This window comes from Salvelinus alpinus, chromosome 18 (genome assembly GCF_045679555.1).
Source record: "Salvelinus alpinus chromosome 18, SLU_Salpinus.1, whole genome shotgun sequence".
In the NCBI taxonomy this organism is placed as follows: Eukaryota; Metazoa; Chordata; class Actinopteri; order Salmoniformes; family Salmonidae; genus Salvelinus; species Salvelinus alpinus.
Genome location: NC_092103.1, coordinates 2223823 through 2242689, shown reverse-complemented (window position 1 = coordinate 2242689; position 18867 = coordinate 2223823). Strand labels below are relative to the sequence as shown.

Below are 18867 nucleotides of genomic sequence, written 5' to 3'. Positions count from 1 at the left end.
ATGTGTACACCGAGGAACTTAAAACTTTCCACCTTCTCCTCTACTGACCCGTCGATGTGGATAGGGGGGTGCTCCCTCTGCTGTTTCCTGAAGTCCACAATCATCTCCTTTGTTTTGTTGACGTTGAGTGTGAGGTTATTTTCCTGACACCACACTCCGAGGGCCCTCACCTCCTCCCTGTAGGCCGTCTCGTCGTTGTTGGTAATCAAGCCTACCACTGTAGTGTCATCCGCAAACTTGATGATTGAGTTGGAGGCGTGCATGGCCACGCAGTCGTGGGTGAACAGGGAGTACAGGAGAGGGCTCAGAACGCACCCTTGTGGGGCCCCAGTGTTGAGGATCAGCGGGGTGGAGATGTTGTTACCTAACCTCACCACCTGGGGGCGGCCCGTCAGGAAGTCCAGGACCCAGTTGCACACGGCGGGGTCGAGACCCAGGGTCTCGAGCTTGATGACGAGTTTGGAGGGTACTATGGTGTTAAATGCTGAGCTGTAGTCGATGAACAGCATTCTCACATAGGTATTCCTCTTGTCCAGATGGGTTAGGGCAGTGTGCAGTGTGGTTGCGATTGCGTCGTCTGTGGACCTATTGGGTCGGTAAGCAAATTGGAGTGGGTCTAGGGTGTCCGGTAGGGTGGAGGTGATATGGTCCTTGACTAGTCTCTCAAAGCACTTCATGATGACGGAAGTGAGTGCTACGGGGCGGTAGTCGTTTAGCTCAGTTACCTTAGCTTTCTTGGGAACAGGAACAATGGTGGCCCTCTTGAAGCATGTGGGAACAGCAGACTGGGATAAGGATTGATTGAATATGTCCGTAAACACACCAGCCAGCTGGTCTGCGCATGCTCTGAGGACGCGGCTGGGAATGCCGTCTGGGCCTGCAGCCTTGCGAGGGTTAACGCGTTTAAATGTTTTACTCACCTCGGCTGCAGTGAAGGAGAGCCCGCAGGTTTTGGTAGCGGGCCGTGTCAGTGGCACTGTATTGTCCTCAAAGCGAGCAAAAAAAGTTATTTAGCCTGTCTGGGAGCAAGAAGTCCTGGTCCGCGACGGGGCTGGTTTTCTTTTTGTAATCCGTGATTGACTGTAGACCCTGCCACATACCTCTTGTGTCTGAGCTGTTGAATTGCGACTCTATTTTGTCTCTGTACTGGGACTTAGCTTGTTTGATTGCCTTACGGAGAGAATAGCTACACTGTTTGTATTCGGTCATGTTTCCGGTCACCTTGCCCTGGTTAAAAGCAGTGGTTCGCGCTTTCAGTTTCACGCGAATGCTGCCGTCAATCCACGGTTTCTGGTTTGGGAATGTTTTAATTGTTGCTGTGGGTACGACATCGTCAATGCACTTTCTAATGAACTCGCTCACCGAATCAGCATATTCGTCAATGTTGTTGTTGGACGCAATACGGAACATATTCCAATCCGCGTGATCGAAGCAGTCTTGAAGCGTGGAATCAGATTGGTCGGACCAGCGTTGAACAGACCTGAGCGCGGGAGCTTGTTGTTTTAGTTTCTGTTTGTCGGCTGGAAGCAACAAAATGGAGTCGTGGTCAGCTTTTCCGAAAGGAGGGCGGGGGAGGGCCTTATATGCGTCGCGGAAGTTAGTATAACAATGATCCAAGGTTTTACCAGCCCTGGTAGCACAATCGATATGCTGATAGAATTTAGGGAGTTTTGTTTTTAGATTAGCCTTGTTAAAATCCCCAGCTACGATGAATGCAGCCTCAGGGTGTGTGGTTTCCAGTTTACAAAGAGTCAGATACAGTTCGGTCAGGGCCATCGATGTGTCTGCTTGGGGGGGAATATATACGGCTGTGATTATAATCGAAGAGAATTCCCTTGGTAGATAATGCGGTCGACATTTGATTGTGAGGAGTTCTAGATCAGGTGAACAGAATGACTTGAGTTCCTGTATGTTGTTATGATCACACCACGTCTCGTTGATCATAAGGCATACGCCCCTCTTTTTACCAGAAAGATGTATGTTTCGGTCGGCGCGATGCGTGAAGAAACCAGCTGGCTGCACCGACTCCGTTAGCGTCTCTTGAGTTAGCCATGTTTCCGTGAAGCAGAGAACGTTACAATCTCTAATGTCTTTCTGGAATGTTACCCGTGCTCGGAGTTCATCAACCTTATTGTCAAGAGACTGGACATTGGCGAGTAGTATGCTAGGGAGTGGAGCGCGATGTGCCCGTCTCCGAAGCCTGACCAGGAGACCGCTACGTTTGCCCCTTTTACGGCGTCGCATAGGGTCGCCTGGTGCACTGCCACTCTCTGGGATCTGATCTGGGATCAGATCCATTGTATTGGGTGGAAGGCAAAACACTGGATCCGTTTCGGGAAAGTCATATTCCTGGTTGGAACGATGGTGAGTTGACGTTAATCTTATATTCAGTAGTTCCTCCCGACTGTATGTAATGAAACCTAAGATTACCTGGGGTACCAATGTAAGGAATAACACATAAAGAAAACAAAATACTGCATATTTTCCAAGGAACGCGAAGCGAGGCGGCCATCTCGGTCGGCGCCGGAAGTACTGATATAACTGATATAACTGATATAACTCGGTTTAAAATAACTACATTATGATATTTTTAACACATATATCAAATTAAATCAGAGCCGGAGATATCTAACTTATAAAACGAAAGCTTTTCAGAGCGCAATGCAAGACGTCCATCTTGCGTCAGGCCAGACGATGAAAAGACCAGTCCTTCCGTTCCAAGAAGTCTTGTTCGACCTCAGATCTAGCTAGACACCCCATTCCAACTCTCACTGCTTACTGACATCTAGGGGAAGGCGTATGCAGTGCATGTAGACCCATAGATTCGTAGACCCGCAAATTAATAAACTGACCCTGGAACAGAGCCCCCGATTTCAGATTTCTCAGCTCCTGACAGGAAGTTTGCTGCAAAATGAGTTCTGTTTTACTCACAGATATAATTCAAACGGTTTTAGAAACTAGAGAGTCTTTTCTATCCAATAGTAATAATAATATGCATATTGTACGAGCAAGAATTGAGTACGAGGCAGTTTAATTTGGGAACGATTTTTTACAAAGTCGAAATGGCGCCCCCCTATTGAGAAAAGGTTAGGACGTTGGGGCACCAAGGAAAAATATTCAGATTACAAAGTTATCATTTCCTAAAATAACTTTTCAGATATTTTATCTGATCAATTATTCTTCGAATTAATGAATTATTTACTTTACCTCACGTTAGTCTCATTCCAAACGTCGTAAATTGTTGGTTATCTGCACGAACCCATTCTTCACTATGAGTCATCCATACATCAATTGTCTTAAATCATTTATTTATTACTAACTAAGTAAGTCACAGAACTGCACAAACAAACAAACAAACAAACAAATTAAATGTGGTTACAAGAAATGATAGGAGAATCGGCCCTAGTGGGCTAAACCGGCATGGCGGCTTGTTAGACCAAAGGGAAGTGGGGTTCGACTGAGATGAGACACTACAAAATTCATAATTATAACAATTGAAATGCTAATCCTTTGCACATTGCTCACTCATTCGGGAACAATTGAAATCCATATATATATTTATGCTCAGTGTGTCGTCTTGATCGCTGGTTAAAAGTTTGTTTCTGTTGGAGAGTTTTGTCCTCTCTCTCTCTCTCTGTCATGGTTATAGTGGATAGTTCAGAGTGACATTCAATCGTGTTGTAGAATGGATGTTTCGGTGGTTGTCGTTCTTCGCGTTCAATGATACCGAATTCCTAGCTGCAGACTAGTAATTAATATCAAAGACTTGTTGTTATTCTGTCGGTATCGATAGTCTAAGAGTTTAACCTTTCTAGCCCCAGCGTTCCGCTAGCGGAACTCCTCCCACATTCCACTGAAAAGGCAGAGCGCGAAATTCAAAAAATATTTTTTAGAAATATTTAACTTTCACACATTAACCACGTGGTATTGTTAAAAGATTCAGCAATGGTCTGCAACCTTCAGCCATCTCGTAATTGAGGTAAGCTCGGTCTGCTGATAATTTCTCAAAGTTGTCTTTTATTCGGAATGGCAGAAAAGGGACTGTCCCAGGATGTCTGACCCTAACTGGGTTCAGGGGCGGTCCTCTGATTTAGCTCAAATCAAAAGGGAATTGTATTTTTCTTCATTAAACAGTCCAAAATCATATTACACAATTATACAAACAGTATCATACTCACTCATTTATCTTATACAACAATTAGATGTAAACCTAATATCTGAGGCTATTATATAAACAGCGGTATGGTAATGTAGCCACACCGTCTCCCATGAGCTTCCCAAGTTGTGACAAACGGACCAGTTTGTAGCTGGATTCTTCACCGATCTTTTATACTTTCTCCGGAACATGAAATTTGTTCGTACCTCAAGTTCTGTGAGGTGGAAGAAATCCCTTTGTTCTCTGTGAAAGTATACCCTTTGCTATACTGCGTGGCCATGTGGCAGGGTTTCTACTCAGGAATTTACGACCTCTCTGACCACAGCAGCGTAGTTGTAGGGGGCAGGGAGAGGCAGGGAGAGGCAGGGAGAGGCGGATGGGGCTTGCTGTACCCAAATAGACCAACGTCATGACAACATCTACCTTGTGCATGACACAAGGACTTTTTCCAACAATTGTTTACAGACAGATTAATTCATTTATAATCCACTGCATCACAATTCCAGTGGGTCAGAAGTTTATATACACTAAGTTGACTGTGCCTTTAAACAGCTTGGATAATTCCAGAAAATTATGCCATGGCTTTAGAAGCTTCTGATAGGCTAATTGACATCATTTGAGTCAATTGGAGGTGTACCTGTGGATGTATTTCAAGGCCTACCTTCAAACTCTGTGCTTCTTTGCTTGACATCATGTGAAAATCAAAAAAAATCAGCCAAGACCTCAGAAAAAAAATTGTAGACCTCCACAAGTCTGGTCCATCCTTGGGAGCAATTTCCAAATGTCTGAAGGTACCACGTTCATCTGTACAAATAATAGTACGCAAGTATAAACACCATGGGACCACGCAGCCGTCATACAGCTCAGGAAGGAGACACGTTCTGTCTCCTAGAGATGAACGTACTTTGGTGCGAAAAGTGCAAATCAATCCCAGAACAACAGCAAAGGATCTTGTGAAGATGCTGGAAGAAACAGGTACAAAAGTATCTAAATCCACAGTAAAACGAGTCCTATATCGACATAACCTGAAAGGCCGCTCAGCAAAGAAGAAGCAACTGCTCCAAAACCGCCATAAAAAAGCCAGATTACGGTTTGCAACTGCACATGGGGACAAAGATCGCACGTTTGGAGAAATGTCTTCTGGTCTGATGAAACAAAAATAGAACTGTTTGGCCATAATGACCATCGTTATGTTTGGAGGAAAAAGGGGGAGGCTTGCAAGCCGAAGAACACCATCCCAACCGTGAAGCACGGGGGTGGCAGCATCATGTTGTGGGGGTGCTTTGCTGCAGGAGGGTCTGGTGCATTTCTCAAAATAGACAGCATCATGAGGATGGAAAATTATGTGGATATATTGAAGCAACATCTCAGGACATCAGTACGGAAGTTAAAGCTTGGTCGCAAATGGGTCTTTCAAATGGACAATGACCCCAAGCATACTTCCAAAGTTGTGGCAAAATGGTTAAGGACAACAAAGTCAAGGTATTGGAGTGGCCATCACAAAGCTCTGATCTCAATCCTACAGAAAATTTGTGGGCAGAACTGAAAAGGTTGCGTGAGCAAGGAGGCCTACAAACCTGACTCCGTTACACCAGCCCTGTCAGGAGGAATGGGCCAAAATTCACCCAACTAATTGTGGGAATCTTGTGGAAGGCTAACCAAAACATTTGACGCAAGTTAAATAATTTAAAGGCAATGCTACCAAATACTAATTGAGTGTATGTAAACTTCTGACCCACTGGGAATGTGATGAAAGAAATGAAAGCTGAAATAAATAATTCTCTCTACTATTATTCTGACATTTAACATTCTTAAAATAAAGTCATGATCCTAACTGACCTAAGACAGGGACTTTTTACGTGAAAAACTGAGTTTAAATGTATTTGGCTAAGGTGTATGTAAACTTCCGACTTCAACTGTACATTTTACAAATCCCGTATATTTTACATCGGTTATCTTGTTTTTATTAGTCCCACCCTTCAGCTCCATTGAACCCCTCCCATCTATCTCTTAACACCATCAATTTTGGATTTCTATTTGCCATATATTTTTCAACTGTGCCGTGATGCTTCACAAAAGTACTGAACCTTTCTATTCTCATAGCTTCTACAGATTGTAAATTAAAGATAAAAAAAAAATATATATATAATTATAATAATATTGCTCCATTGACTATTCAAATCACCCAGTATTGCTATCTGCAGCGTTACAGTGCCTTACAAAAGTATTCATCCCCCTTGGCGTTTTTCCTATTTTGTTGCATTACAACCTGTAATTTAGATGGATTTTTATTTGGATTTTCTGTAATGGCCATACACAAATATTACTGTTACTGTTTGATCAGGTTGCAGTTCCAATAGCTCACTGTTCTCATTTCACTATACAGTGAAACAGTGAAATGTAATGTGATTCATTTCGGATTTCAAAACTACTTTTGCACTCAACAAGTATAAACTTTGATACAAAGTATGAGGATTCAGGACTGAATCCTAAAGTAACTTCTTAACATCAGCTCCACTGATGTGAACATCTATTATGCTCAACCATGTCAATATTTGATTTACGCTGGTATACAGTGCATTCGGAAAGTATTCAGACCCCTTCCCTTTTTACACCTTGTGTTATGTTACAGCCTTATTCTAAAATAGATTACATTTTTAAAATCTCATCAATCTACACACAATACCCCATAATGACAAAGCGAAAACAGGTTTTAGATTTCTTTGCACATTTATTCAAGATAAAAAAACAGAAATACCTTACATTAGTATTCAGACTCTTTGCTAGGAGACTCAAATTTGAGCTCAGGTGCATCCTGTTTCCATTGATAATCCTTGAGATGTTTCTACAACTTGATTGGAGTCCACCAATGTGGTAAATTCAATTGATTGGACATACATTTATTTATACTATTTGGAAAGGCACACACCTGTCTATATAAGGTTCCACAGTTGACAGTGCATTTCAGATCAAAAACCAAGCCATGAGGTCGAAGGAATTGTCCATAGAGCTCCGAGACAGGATTATGTCGATGCACAGATCTGGGGAAGGGCACCAAAAAATGTCTGCAGCATTGAAGGTCCCCAAGAACACAGTGGCCTCCATCCAGAAGGATACCCATCTCTGCAGTACTCCACCAATCACACCTTTATGGTAGAGTGGCCAGACGAAAGCCACTCCTCGGGTAAAAGGCACATGACAGCCCACTTGGAGTTTGCCAAAAGGCACCTAAAGGACTCTCAGACCATGAGAAATAAGATTCTCTGGTCTGATGAAACCAAGATTGAACTCTTTGGCCTGGATGCCAAGCGTCATGTCTCGAGGAAACCTGGCACCATCCCTGTGGCCCAGCCAGAGCCCAAACTTGAACCCGATCGAACATTTCTGGAGAGACCTGAAAATAGCTGTGCAGTGACGCTCCGCATCCAACCTGCAGAGAAGAATGGGATAATCTCCCCAAATACAGGTGTGACAAGCTTGTAGCGTCATACCCAATAAGACTCGAGGCAGTAATCGTTGCCAAAGGTGCTTCAACAAAGTACTGAGTAAAACTTATGTAAATGTGATATTTAAGGTTGTTTTTGCTTTGTCATTATGGGGTATTGTGTGTAGATTGATGATGGGGGAAAAAACGATTTAATCTATTTTAGAGGAAGGCATTAATGTAACAAAATATGGAAAAAGTCAAGGTGGCTATTAGGTGGCTTCCCATGGAAGGATACTTACCTCAATCATAACTCTTTAACTGCTAGAGCAGCACATCCAAAGTTTTGAAATTGAAAGTTCCTTCCTAACTTTGAACTTCATGGCTGCAAGAAAACAAAAACATGCCTCCCTGGGGTGTGGCGATGGAGGGGAGGAGTGGTAGAGGGATGGAGGGGAAAGGCCCTCTCTTTGTCTACGGTAACCAATGGAAATCCTTTCACCAGCCAAGCTGACTGAGAGAGACACTATAATTTGTGTGTGTTGATCATGTGATTGGTGAGCTCCATGGCACTGACCTCTGGTCTGAACACACAAACTGAGAGAGAGAGAGAGAGAGAGAGAGAGAGAGAGAGAGAGAGAGAGAGAGAGAGAGAGAGAGAGAGAGAGACCCAGTGGATGTCTCTCTGTGTTAATGATGGCCACGGTGGCACAATTACCCCAGCACAAGGACAAAGACCCAAGCCACCAGTGGGTGAGGGGTGAAGATATGCCCTCTCAACCTCTCCAACGACAAAACGACCAGCTGAGTTGCTCAGGATAATGTGCCTGTCATCTTAGATAGGAGTGACTTGCCTAGTTAAATAAAGGTCAAATAAAAGTAAATAAACACAGCATAGAAGATGATCAACCTCAGTCAGGGTTGTTCTTTTCACGCAACATTCTATGAAAAATATATAAAATTTTCTGGTGCAGATGTAACATGTAGGCTTTGATGTTGAGGTCTTTCTTCATGTTGACAAGCTGTGTGGGTTAAAACCAAATGCATTCATACATTTCCTTCTCTACACAGCCATCTCAAACATGTTGGTGGGCATTGTTCTGGTCTAGGCTAAGGTCACTTCTCTAGTTGGCCGATCGTGATCCTTTACTACAGTGACCCAGATAGGGACTGTGGAGCTGCCAAACACTTCAGGGTGCGTCCCATTCCCTATACAGTGCACTACATTTGACCAGATCTGGTCAAAAGCAGATCACTATATAGGGAATTGGGTGCCACAGCTCTCGCTGTTACCCAATAAGACAGCCTACCATGCTGTGTGAAAGAGGCTTACCACACAAAGAGGGCCTACTACTGAGTTCAGAAGGGTTTCTGTGGTTTGAGTTATGAGCTCGGTTCTGTCCCAAATGGCACCTTATTCCATATGCCCATAACCCTCTTTCAAGCCATGAGTTGATATGAGGAGTGGTCTCTCCACTATGCCGAGAGGTCCAAGACAATAACAAGTTTGTGTGTGCGCGCGTGCGTATGTGCGTTTGTGTCTGTGCACCTGTTGCATTTACATTTACATTTAAGTCATTTAGCAGACGCTCTTATCCAGAGCGACTTACAAATTGGTGCATTCACCTTGTGATATCCAGTGGAACAACCACTTTACAATAGTGCATCTAACTCTTTTAAGGGGGGGGGTTAGAAGGATTACTTTATCCTATCCTAGGTATTCCTTAAAGAGGTGGGGTTTCAGGTGTCTCCGGAAGGTGGTGATTGACTCCGCTGACCTGGCGTCGTGAGGGAGTTTGTTCCACCATTGGGGTGCCAGAGCAGCGAACAGTTTTGACTGGGCTGAGCGGGAACTGTACTTCCTCAGAGGTAGGGAGGCGAGCAGGCCAGAGGTGGATGAACGCAGTGCCCTTGTTTGGGTGTAGGGCCTGATCAGAGCCTGAAGGTACGGAGGTGCCGTTCCCCTCACAGCTCCGTAGGCAAGCACCATGGTCTTGTAGCGGATGCGAGCTTCAACTGGAAGCCAGTGGAGAGAGCGGAGGAGCGGGGTGACGTGAAAGAACTTGGGAAAGTTGAACACCAGACGGGCTGCGGCGTTCTGGATGAGTTGTAGGGGTTTAATGGCACAGGCAGGGAGCCCAGCCAACAGCGAGTTGCAGTAATCCAGACGGGAGATGACAAGTGCCTGGATTAGGACCTGCGCCGCTTCCTGCGTGAGGCAGGGTCGTACTCTGCGAATGTTGTAGAGCATGAACCTACAGGAACGGGTCACCGCCTTGATGTTAGTTGAGAACGACAGGGTGTTGTCCAGGATCACGCCAAGGTTCTTAGCACTCTGGGAGGAGGACACAATGGAGTTGTCAACCGTGATGGCGAGATCATGGAACGGGCAGTCCTTCCCCGGGAGGAAGAGCAGCTCCGTCTTGCCGAGGTTCAGCTTGAGGTGGTGATCCGTCATCCACACTGATATGTCTGCCAGACATGCAGAGATGCGATTCACCACCTGGTTATCAGAGGGGGGAAAGGAGAAGATTAATTGTGTGTCGTCTGCATAGCAATGATAGGAGAGACCATGTGAGGATATGACAGAGCCAAGTGACTTGGTGTATAGCGAGAATAGGAGAGGGCCTAGAACAGAGCCCTGGGGGACACCAGTGGTGAGAGCACGTGGTGCGGAGACAGATTCTCGCCACGCCACCTGGTAGGAGCGACCTGTCAGGTAGGACGCAATCCAAGCGTGGGCCGCGCCGGAGATGCCCAGCTCGGAGAGGGTGGAGAGGAGGATCTGATGGTTCACAGTATCAAAGGCAGCCGATAGGTCTAGAAGGATGAGAGCAGAGGAGAGAGAGTTAGCTTTAGCAGTGCGGAGCGCCTCCGTGACACAGAGAAGAGCAGTCTCAGTTGAATGACTAGTCTTGAAACCTGACTGATTTGGATCAAGAAGGTCATTCTGAGAGAGATAGCAGGAGAGCTGGCCAAGGACGGCACGTTCAAGAGTTTTGGAGAGAAAAGAAAGAAGGGATACTGGTCTGTAGTTGTTGACATCGGAGGGATCGAGTGTAGGTTTTTTCAGAAGGGGTGCAACTCTCGCTCTCTTGAAGACGGAAGGGACGTAGCCAGCGGTCAAGGATGAGTTGATGAGCGAGGTGAGGTAAGGGAGAAGGTCTCCGGAAATGGTCTGGAGAAGAGAGGAGGGGATAGGGTCAAGCGGGCAGGTTGTTGGGCGGCCGGCCGTCACAAGACGCGAGATTTCATCTGGAGAGAGAGGGGAGAAAGAGGTCAAAGCACAGGGTAGGGCAGTGTGAGCAGAACCAGCGGTGTCGTTTGACTTAGCAAACGAGGATCGGATGTCGTCGACCTTCTTTTCAAAATGGTTGACAAAGTCATCAGCAGAGAGGGAGGAGGGGGGAGGAGGGGGAGGAGGATTCAGGAGGGAGGAGAAGGTGGCAAAGAGCTTCCTAGGGTTAGAGGCAGATGCTTGGAATTTAGAGTGGTAGAAATTGGCTTTAGCAGCAGAGACAGAAGAGGAGAATGTAGAGAGGAGGGAGTGAAAGGATGCCAGGTCCGCAGGGAGGCGAGTTTTCCTCCATTTCCGCTCGGCTGCCCGGAGCCCTGTTCTGTGAGCTCGCAATGAGTCGTCGAGCCACGGAGCAGGAGGGGAGGACCGAGCCGGCCTGGAGGATAGGGGACATAGAGAGTCAAAGGATGCAGAAAGGGAGGAGAGGAGGGTTGAGGAGGCAGAATCAGGAGATAGGTTGGAGAAGGTTTGAGCAGAGGGAAGAGATGATAGGATGGAAGAGGAGAGAGTAGCGGGGGAGAGAGAGCGAAGGTTGGGACGGCGCGATACCATCCGAGTAGGGGCAGTGTGGGAAGTGTTGGATGAGAGCGAGAGGGAAAAGGATACAAGGTAGTGGTCGGAGACTTGGAGGGGAGTTGCAATGAGATTAGTGGAAGAACAGCATCTAGTAAAGATGAGGTCAAGCGTATTGCCTGCCTTGTGAGTAGGGGGGGAAGGTGAGAGGGTGAGGTCAAAAGAGGAGAGGAGTGGAAAGAAGGAGGCAGAGAGGAATGAGTCAAAGGTAGACGTGGGGAGGTTAAAGTCACCCAGAACTGTGAGAGGTGAGCCATCCTCAGGAAAGGAACTTATCAGGGCGTCAAGCTCATTGATGAACTCTCCAAGGGAACCTGGAGGGCGATAAATGATAAGGATGTTAAGCTTGAAAGGGCTGGTAACTGTGACAGCATGGAATTCAAAGGAGGCGATAGACAGATGGGTCAGGGGAGAAAGAGAGAATGTCCACTTGGGAGAGATGAGGATCCCAGTGCCACCACCCCGCTGACCAGAAGCTCTCGGGGTGTGCGAGAACACGTGGGCAGACGAGGAGAGAGCAGTAGGAGTAGCAGTGTTATCAGTGGTAATCCATGTTTCCGTCAGTGCCAAGAAGTCGAGGGACTGGAGGGAAGCATAGGCTGAGATGAACTCTGCCTTGTTGGCCGCAGATCGGCAGTTCCAGAGGCTGCCTGAGACCTGGAACTCCACGTGGGTCGTGCGCGCTGGGACCACCAGGTTAGAGTAGCAGCGGCCACGCGGTGTGAAGCGTTTGTATGGTCTGTGCAGAGAGGAGAGAACAGGGATAGACAGACACATAGTTGACAGGCTACAGAAGAGGCTACGCTAATGCAAAGGAGATTGGAATGACAAGTGGACTACACGTCTCGAATGTTCAGAAAGTTAAGCTTACGTTGCAAAAAATCTTATTGACTAAAATGATATAGTACTGCTGGCTGGTGAAATAGGCTAGCTAGCAGTGGCTGCGTTGTTGACTTTGTTTGAAAGTGTAGCTGGCTAGGTAACCTCTAACTGGCTAGGTAACCTCGACAATTACTCTAGACTACACAATTATCTTGGATACAAAGACGGCTATGTAGCCAGCTAAGATCAAACAAATCAAACTGTTGTACTGTAATGAAATGAAATGTAATACTACCTGTAATACTACCTGTGGAGCAAAGCGGAATGCAACTACTCGCTCCAAACCAAACCGGAAGTGCGTATCGTAGAGGGAGAGGCAATAGAAGTGTTGTTTCTTGTATTATTGTCTTTTGTGTCTTTAGAGGACTGCTTAACCTTCACCTTAATGTCCCCTTTCCCTTTTCTTCTGTCCTTATTTTGTCCCACTTTATCCCTTCTTTGTCCCTTCTTCTCTTCTGCCAACTAGACACTCCTTGTTAGCTAGCTAGCTTCTTTTCAGGAATGTCCCTAGCAACTGCCTAGCAACAGGTAAACAACTTAGCTAGCTAAGAAAACGGTATAATTTTATGAAAAATTGTTACTTTTTCAAAAGCCTTTCTTCTTTGTTTGCTGCTTGTTTGGTCTCCTATTCAGTTTGCAGTTTTCTTTTGATTTTTTTCGATGTACTTTACTCTAAAAAAACATTTAAATTTCAATATTTGTAGGAGCTCATCTTTTCAGCTGCTGCTGCTTAATTTGGAACATTTGTTGCATTTCCAGTATGTTTTCCTGGCCATCCCTCAGCATCACACAGCATCACACAGTCACACAGTCCACAATGTCTGCATCCCAAATGGCACACTTTATATTGTACTACTTTTGACCAGGGCCCATAGGGTAGTAGTGCACTTTATAGAGAATAGGGTGCCATTTGGGACACACCCCTTTAATGAGTAACCTAATTAAACAAACACTAGAGGCTAAACAAACATTTGTTGTTTCAACATCCACATTTTGTAACATTCTCTCCAGAGATAAAGTCCAGATTTGTGTGGTCTATTCTTGGTCAGGTCCGTCACATCAGGACAGTGTGTGTGTTTGTGTGTGTGTTGTGTGTATCTCACATCAGGATAGTGAGTAAAGAACCATTGCTTGCCTGGCTGGCATAACCTCTGCATACCTCACGGTAAACAGGGGTAATACTGTAGATTTAGGTCAGGGGGAGAAGACTAGCCTAATTATCTGACAACATTTCTTATGTATTATTTGTTTATGGAAAGACAGATGCACCTGGGATGGTAAGTCAGGGTGGCACAACTGTTACTACTAGTTCACATCGGGCTTATTTTACGCTTGTCTCTCACCCAATTGGCTGACTCCTAAGATCTATAACCCTGGTCTGTCACCCAATTGAATCTCAAAGCGCTTCAAGAGCAAAAATTAACAGGCAATATATCATGACAAGTCAACCAATAGAAGTCAAGTCTTTGAAAGTTGCATCCTCCGAAGATGGAGAGGGTCAGTTCATGGCTTGAGCGAAGAGAGCTGGTCAGAGGAGGGTAGATGATGGTGATGGAGTCTGCTGATGCCCTTGCCCTCTGCAAGATTGCAGAGGGCAAGTCTGGGAACCAGCCTGTGTCTTATAGCCACTGTACTTCTCCTCTTCCTCTCTGTGTAGCACCCACTTGGGTGATGCCAATTTGTAAGTCGCTCTGGATAAGAGCGTCTGCTAAATGACTTAAATGTTAAATGTTAATGCCTCAGCAGCTCTGGGTGCAAGAAAGCTCACCACACAAAGTTCAGAATAGTAGCCAGTCGTCCTCACTACGAGCCCTCTGAATCAGCACTGCTGTATTCCTGTATCTCCCATTCCTCTCACGCTTCAGGCGACTCCTCAAATAATGTTCTCAGAAGATCAGGAAATGGCAGCAAGGTGAAACAAAAAAGCTGCTACTGCTCCAGATGCAAAAACATTAGCCAGCTAGCAAAATCCTAGAGGAAAACCTGGTTCAGCCTGCTTTCCACCAGACACTAGGATATTAAATCACCTTTCAGGACAATTCGGCCACTCAGAAAACACAGGGCGAAATCTACACTGGAGTTGCTTACAAGAAGACAGTGAACTTTCCCAAGTGGCCGATTTACAGTTTTGACAAATCTACTTGAAAATCTATGGCAAGACCTGAAAAATGTTTATCTAGTATTGATCAACAACCATTTTGACAGAGCATGAAGAATTTTTTATGAATAATCGGCAAATGTTGCACAATCCAAGTGTGGAAAGCTCAAATTTTAAATAAATGTTGCAACACATTTTTAAATGTTTTCACTTTGCCATTATGGGGTATTGTGTGTAGATGGTTGAGAAAAAAAAACTATTTCATCCATTTTGAATTCAGGCTGTAACACAACAAAATATGTAATATGTCAAGTGGTATGAATACTTTCTGAAGGCACTGTATCTCCTTCTTAATTTATCCAGCTCAGGAAAATACTTCTGACTGAGCTGCTTAAACGAGAACATGGAAAAGATTAAGAAGAACACATGCAAGCACCCATGACCATAACACAGCCCCGTTAAAGCCACACATAGAAGACACTCAGTGATTTTGAACAGTACTTATCACAACAACAATAACAACAATGACATGTCACAACAAAGGTTTATCATATCGAGGACTGAATGCTATTGTCAACAAAGGACTCAAAGCTGTATTTTTAAATTAGACAACCCACTATTTTGCTTGTTAGGCTTCCTAGATAGTTTAGTGTGTCAACGTGGACCCTTTAGACAAGAAGATTGACTGGAAACACAAACTAAGATTGTGAAATGATGATGAAGGGGTTCTCTAATACATATTCACATGCTACCTTCCCTCATTGTCAACGTCAATGTGCCCCTGCCACACCCAGGATATCCAAAATCTAAGTATTTGGCAAAATACAATTTCAGTAGCCTATTTGTTTAAACATAAAAGTAGTACAAAATATGTACACATATTATGCTCATTCCCTAGAGATAAATGTTGACACAGCCTACTTTCCCTCTTCCCTGCTAGGCTGAAATACCATATTTTAGTGTAGCAGCTGTGTGAACAACATACAATTCCATCATTGTAGTGACATATCTACCAACGTTCTTATTATGGGTTTGATTTTCAAACAGAGCTGCATTGAAAGGATAATACACTCATTGGAATGAATAGGCTAGGCACTAAATGGCAGAATGGACTGGTTGATGATCAATGAGCACTGATCATTTCAGTGAACAATTTAAATTTCAGTAAGGAAAGGCTGGTCTCAGATCTGTTATCTTAGAGAGCAATTATTCTGAATAGGTAGGTAGGCCTGCTATGCTTAATAAAATAATTTCCCAATTCTCATACTTTGGTATGGACAACCTGGACTCAGAGGTAGATGTAACATAGTGAACGAAAATCAGGGACACTCAAATTAGTATGATATGTTACATATGGATGTATTCATTTGTGGATGTTCACCAACCATTTCGTATGTTATGTTACAAATTCCAATTTGTATGATATGTTACGAATTGCAATTCATACAATATGTTACGAATTTGAAATACGTATATGTTGCAAATTCCAATTTGTTGTGGCTAACATTAGCTAGGGTGGCTAATGTTTGCTAGGCTATGGGTTAGGGGTTAAGTGTTAGGGTTAAGGTTAGGAGTTAGGTTAAAGGGTTAAGGTTCAGGTCACGGGAAGCTAACCTGCTAACAAGTTGCAAAGTTGCTAAAAGCTAAAGTTGTCCGTGATGATATTTGAACACACAACCTTTGGGTTGCTACACGTTCGTGTTATATGCCTACCCTTCCACCATCCTTTCATTTGTGCTTTATCGCTTTACACTCCAACATGATATAATAGGAAAACGTCATCCTGACATGGTTTTGCAAAAAGGTAATGTCACGGTAGCTGATATTTTTCTCAGTACGTTGCAGTCAATGCAAAAAGATGACTGTCGCAGGGTTAACATTTTTCTTGTCTGTCTCACTCTCTAGCTCCTCTTTATCCCTCCCTCCCTCATTATCTTCTCTCTTCCTCCCCCTTCTTTCACACCCGCCACCTCTCACCCTCTCTCGCTCTCTCCACCTCCCTCACTCTCCCTTCTTTCCCTCCCCCTCCTTTCATCTGTCTCCCTTCTCTGCCTGTCTCTTGAGTCTCTCTCCCCTCCCTCCTTCTCCCTCTCTCCCTGCCTTTTCTCTCTCTCCTCCCCCATCCATTATCTCCCCCTCCTTCTTTCCTCTCTCCCCCTCCTCTAATCACTGTTTCTCCCTCTCCCTCCTCTCTCTCCCTCCTCTGTCTGTCTGACATGTAGACACAGACAGACAAACAGACAGAGACAGACAGATAGACTGTCTTATGTAACCATACCAAGTGTAACATATCATACTAATTTGACAGAACCGGATTTTCATTAACTATGTGACATCTAGTCTATGAGACCAGCCTGGTTTGGATAGATCCCCTAAAACTCAGTGATCTATGCATTGATTCTGAGAAAACGTCAGCTGCAGTTTGTTGGAGAACTTCACACAGGGGTGTACTAAGCTACTTTGTTCTCGGTACCCCAAGCAAAATTATTCGGACAGATTGGTGCACGATGATTTGCAGTCGCTAACCTGTATTTATGATTGTCTCATTAGGCGGGTGCTTACATTTGACCTATTTTACACATGTACATGTGTGTGAATTAGAAATTAGTTTTTTTTGGCATATCCTACTCCCCTGAAACACCCTCAGAGAGTGAGGTCACGGCCAGGGCTCAGTCATTACTGACAGCAACCCTAGAGCAATTTGGCACCTGTGGAATATTTGACGTGCAAATATAACATGAAAAGTTATAAAAACTTTTGCATTCTGCTTGACTTACCTTTTTTAACCGGTTATGTATTACAGTTTGAAATACTTGAGCCACAAACAAGCCAATCCCGATGAACAGCAGATGAGCGCTGACAATCCCAACTCCATATACAGCACAAGATCTTTGAGTCATGATGCAGGACAACAGCGCGTAAAAGTTGTAACACAGCAAGAAGAGGACAATACCGTTGAAATGTGGCAACTGAGCCGGGTGCGCTTTTATCTTCAAGTTCCTTCAGTTCACGTGCATACATTAAGAACAAAACATCGTCAAAGTTGACTTTGTTGTCCTCCTTTGTGGTTTGTGGTCAGTTTTTCCGTTTTTCTGTAACTTGTAAAGTGGTAGAACTTGGATTCTGTATTAGTTACCGATTGTATCTGTTTATTCTAGTCGACTATAATGGTAATCACTTCTTTACTCTTCTTAGTTTTAAGTCATTGCAAGAAAAGGGATGTATGCTAAGTACTGAGATCTTTCACAATAAAATGATGTCGTCTGCAATCCGGGGTGGTGAAGGTGTAATAAACGGCTAGAATAATGCCAGTGGATATTTGTAGGGTGGTGAGAAGGTCGCGCTTCTGCGCTAAGCGAATGTTGATTGGTCACAACGCAATGTCTGCTGTTCACCCTTCAACACGTGTGACAATACGGTTATTGTTTCTGCCTGATTGAGAGGAAAAGTAACCGTGTTGTATTCATTAGTGCACACTGTAGAAAACGCTTTGCAATTAAAACGAGCGTTTGTTATTGGACAAGTTCAGGTTAGCCGGTCTACGCTTCGGCCTGTTTGCTTCCCAAGTGAGTACACCCCAGGGTTGGCTGTCTTGCTACTCACACAGGTTATGGGCAGACAGCCTAAAATTCACCCAGATCCTTGCTTCATAATGGTGCATAAAAGAGCTTGATAAAATAATTTGAAGTCATAAACAATTATCCATGTGGAGATAATTTAATATAATTTTCTATTTTTGTAATGTAATTAATTGTTTCACACTATTTGCATGGATTGAAATGATTTGACATCAAACTAAAAGGGCAAATTCAGGGATGGAAGTTGTAACTCTAATGTCAAATGTCAAATGATAATTCCAATCCTGTCAACAAGTGTAATAAGTAATATAAGAACGTCTAGACATTTCATATAGTACCTATTCAAATATAAAGGTTTTCGTTTAGTTATAGGATGTTTAAAAGACAATTTGTCAGTTGCAGACGGAAAACATGTTGACTCTACACGAATAAGACATAGTTTGTAAAACATTGCATGTTAAAGCTTAGAGTGCTATTTCCTTTTCTCTCACAAACACATTTTCAGGTTAGTTTGCCCCTCATTTTTCGCTGAATGTATATTTTTATTTTATATTAGACAATGTCAAAGCCTTTTTTTTCTCTATCCATACAGTATGACGCACCTCATGATACAGATAGAGTGTATTCTAGAAATGACCCAAATGTTTTTTGAATCAGAACTTTTAGAGAGTGAAGAACTAAATATAAGCATACAGATACTGTTATTATCATGCCTTAGCCACACCCGACCTTCAGAGTCTTCGTTCAAGACCTTTTTCCAACTTTGGGCAAAGAGTGATGGTTAGGGGGCCTTCTCATCAAAATAAAGACTTTTAGAGGAGGGTTGAATAAGTGCAGCACCCATTTATTACACATACT

General features: G+C 44.0%; 1 protein-coding gene across 1 annotated transcript in view; it reads right to left on the bottom strand.

Moving 5' to 3' along the window:
• LOC139543498 (lysosome membrane protein 2-like) overlaps positions 1–17999 on the bottom strand; it is a 66306-nt gene extending 48307 nt beyond the window's left edge. The window contains exon 1 of the mRNA XM_071349610.1: positions 17209–17999. Within this exon, the coding sequence (XP_071205711.1) occupies positions 17209–17331 (123 nt within the window). The 5' untranslated portion in view covers positions 17332–17999. The remainder of the gene's footprint in view (positions 1–17208) is intronic.
• Positions 18000–18867: the final 868 nt, after the last annotated feature.